This window comes from Colobus angolensis, unplaced genomic scaffold, assembly GCF_000951035.1.
Source record: "Colobus angolensis palliatus isolate OR3802 unplaced genomic scaffold, Cang.pa_1.0 Scaffold257, whole genome shotgun sequence".
NCBI classification, from domain to species: domain Eukaryota; kingdom Metazoa; phylum Chordata; class Mammalia; order Primates; family Cercopithecidae; genus Colobus; species Colobus angolensis.
The window spans coordinates 5,224,009-5,227,719 of record NW_012115788.1 but is presented as its reverse complement, the minus strand read 5'-3'; the positions used below and the strand labels follow the sequence as shown (position 1 = coordinate 5,227,719).

The 3,711-nt window shown below is 37.9% G+C and overlaps 1 protein-coding gene across 2 annotated transcripts in view; it reads right to left on the bottom strand.

Annotated features, from left to right (window-relative positions):
* Positions 1-831: 831 nt before the first annotated feature.
* ZFAND5 (zinc finger, AN1-type domain 5) overlaps positions 832-3,711 on the bottom strand; it is a 10,233-nt gene continuing 7,353 nt past the window's right edge. For both annotated transcript variants that reach the window (XM_011947033.1, XM_011947034.1), the window contains exons 5-6: positions 3,279-3,404; positions 832-2,466 (exon numbers count right to left, since the gene is read on the bottom strand). In XM_011947033.1, the coding sequence (XP_011802423.1) occupies positions 2,318-2,466; positions 3,279-3,404 (275 nt within the window). In that variant the 3' untranslated portion in view covers positions 832-2,317. The remainder of the gene's footprint in view (positions 2,467-3,278; positions 3,405-3,711) is intronic.

The window sequence follows — 3,711 nt, the reverse complement described above, 5'->3', positions numbered from 1 at the left end:
CTCCAGCCTGGGCAACAAGAGTGAAAACAGAAAACAAAGAACTGCCTATCTCTTGCTACTACTCAGACCTTCAGAGTAGATGGAGTCTGAGGGCTCATCTTAACTTCTATATACCATTCTGACTTCATTTTTAACTTGAAAAACTAAGTTCCCCTTCTAAACCTTCTAGATTTTCAACTCAATTATGACTTTTCATACTCAGAGATTAATACTATCCTATGTCAGTATAGGAACTTTGACCAGTATAGGAGGTACACATGTACCTCCCCAACTTGAAGCAGAAGTAGCAGCATGCGAAGAACTGACAGATAAAAACTAGGGTATTTCCATCCCAAACTTCATCACAGAGAAGCAACAGTTGCACTCTGGTATTCATTTACCCCAGTCAAAGTGAACATGTACCTGTCACCCCTTGTTCTTTATGATCTGGCATAAACTCTGCAAAGACTGTGTCCATGGGTGCATCCCTGTATTAGAGCCAAACGTAAAACAGAAATGAAACAAGTGTTTTTGTAAACAAAGTAATACCTTTCTTCAGAATTATCATAAAACGTCATCTTTTACAACATGGAGAAGGGGGATAGGCCCCGATTGTTCAAATTTCATTTCATTTTCCTCAAATTTTCAAACGGTTTTAATCCCAATGGTGCCTATTGAATACTTCAGAAATAAAGTACCATACCTGAAAATGCTTCTAATATCTATCATTTGAACAAGTTCAGGGATGGCAAAGAAAAAAAAATTTACAGTATAGCCATGCAAAGTAACATTTTCTAATTTCCCCCTTTAGGACTCTCAACCATGGCTTAAAAACCCAATGAACAAGTGAAGTTTCCCTCTGTACATGGCTTTTATTATTTACATAATACAATATAGCATCAATGCTGATTATGTGCAATACATAAATATGAACTATCTGTACACATCTGCAGGTCTAACTCCGAACTAAGGTACATAAAATTGAAAGCAAAACTGAATGCCTTAAGAATAAAAGTAAAAACTAGGACTGAACACTGCAATAAATCAGAAGTAGTGCCTCGTGTACATACTTAACTATTTACAGATGAAAACAGGCATTACCACAACACTAACTATACTCATTTATATATAAAAAACACAAGTTTCATACATCACAAAAAACCTTCCATTATAACACAGAAGTGATATTACCAGACAAGCATCAGTGAAGTATACTGCCTTTTCTAGTTGTTATTGTACAATGCTGTAGATAATGCAGCCCATGCAATACACCCAAGAACACTAGAGTCCTACACCCAAGTACAATATGATAAAGCAGCCCTCTGCAAGTGGTGCTGGATACCACTAAGAAGTCTACTGCAGCCATGTTGGTTATGATTTTCCATGCAGAAGGGTACAGTTACATTAAGAACTGAAGTCTTTTAAAAAGCTTTAAACATTCTTTCTTGAACCAAAACATTCGACAAAAGATGCACATGAAAAATTAACTATTCAGATACCTTTGCAACTTAAAATTCAGATGCATGTTATTCAATAGAGCTGCTGTATGTGAAAACCAAACGTAGAGCTTAAATTTCTTCTTGTAAACAAATTAATTCTAGTGCAGTTCTGTGCTACACATTTTTAGCAATGAGTAATGCAGACATCTTCTGGTGCAGGCCAGCACAATAAGCTTCAAAGATTATCTCAAGACCCTGTTGTTGGCTTGATGGTTTTACTCATAACCAGTTTCGATGTTTACCTTTCACAGAATGTCTTATTTGACAGCTTTAGATGACCAATTTAACCAGGCTTATATATGGCGCCAAACTGGTTTCACGGGAAGGAAGGTCTGATCCTCTTTATGAGCATTTCTTCCTGCTTCCAAAGAACATGTTGTAAAATTAAAGAGGGTGGAGTTTACCTATGGTAGAAGTAGACTGCCAGTCCTTTTCTGGTGTACCATTTAAAAAAAAATACAGGCACATAACACTAGCCAAAGATTATACCTTGATTACATTCCCAAAAGGCAGATATGCTGCAAACATGCAGATTTCATTTATTTTGTTTGGCAAATGGGAACTATATTTTGTTCCTATTATCTGTGTGTTTCACTTTGCTGTGCAGATTTTCATCCAATTTTTTTCAGGGGAGGGCATATACATTTGTAGGGCTGTATCTATCCAATTCTGCCTGTAACAAACACCCAAACATCCTAAAATATCAATTATAAGACAGACAAGTGTAAAGTAAAACTCTGGAGAACATCAAAGAAAAATGGCCATGCATCTGCTCTTTAATGTTTTCCTACGATATATTAAAATAAAAACAAAGTTTCAGTCTCTTCACAAGAAGTAATTTATATTCTCTGAATTTTTTCAGCCACAACAACTGGATTCTCTTTTCTGATTTTTGCTGCAGCTTCTGCTTTGTAGTCATATGGACAGTTGTGCTTGTCAGAGTAACGGTGAAGTCCACAAAACAAATTTCCACACCGGCAGTCAAACCCTGTACAAACGAAGAAGTACAGTCACTTGAGAACTTGAGCCAGTTAAAAGAAAAAAAAAGTCAGATTTTCATTGCTTTGTAACATAAAAGACAGTGAACTCCTTTCTTCCACTTCCTAGTGATAAGACTCAGTCAACTCCTGAAAAGAGTCTATCATGTTAACCTGGAAAAGGAACTTCTAACTTCCTTTGACACGGAGAGAAATTCAAATAACTATGTTCAGTCTTTCCTTGCAAGGGCAATAGGGAAGTGTTTGGTAAGCCAAATCACGTGGAGAAAACAAAATGGGCTTTCTGCCAGCTAATCTCTACCAGGTGTTCTCCCTCTATCGACTCCTGTAGATGCAAAACATGATAAAATTCACACAGGCTCTGGAGTTAGGCTAACTTGGATTCAAAACACAGTCCTACCATATGTTATGTTTCCTCAAGTGAAAACAACCATCAAGGTCTGAGATTTAAAGGAGACAAGAAAAAAAGCACCTAGAACATTCTCTGCATAGCTCAAAGTAGGTGGCGCTTACTGTTAGTTCAGTAACATTTTCCCTAGGTATACAAAAACTTATCAATCTAATAAAAGAAAGTAAGAGGGACTGAGTTAATAGTTTCATATGATTAGGAGGCAAATGGAAGCAAAATCCAACTTCTTTTCACCCCAATATCACCTCCCCCACCTTTCCTAGACTACAGCTAGTCAGGCGTGTGTGTGTGTGTGTGTGTGCATGTGTAAGACCAACCACTCTTAGGGAGTGACCAAAAGCTCCTCGCTAACTGCAGGAAGTAAAACATACATTGTCTTTTGTTTTGTAATACCTGTAAGACCAACTTTCTTTCTGCACATGAAACATCTGTTTTTCTTTGGTTTGGGCAATTCAGGAGCTTTTTCTTCACTCTGAGAAGTACTGGGCTGAGAAACTGATGGACTGGGTTGAGTGACAACTGAAAAGGACAAAAACACAAAATTTGTCAAGCATTCACTGGCTAACATTTAAGTCAAAAAAGGAAGTATGTAAGAAAACCAGGAAGATTCTTGATAAAAATGTTTAGAAGACTTCCTTGAAAATACAAACTTTAAGGCCGGGCGCGGTGGCTCACGCCTGTAATCCCAGCACTTGGGGAGGCCGAGGCAGGCGGATCACGAGGTCAGAAGATCGAGACCATCCTGGCTAACATGGTGAAACCTCATCTCTACTAAATATACAAAAAATTAGCTGGGCGAGGTGGCGGGAGCCTGTGGTCCCAGCTA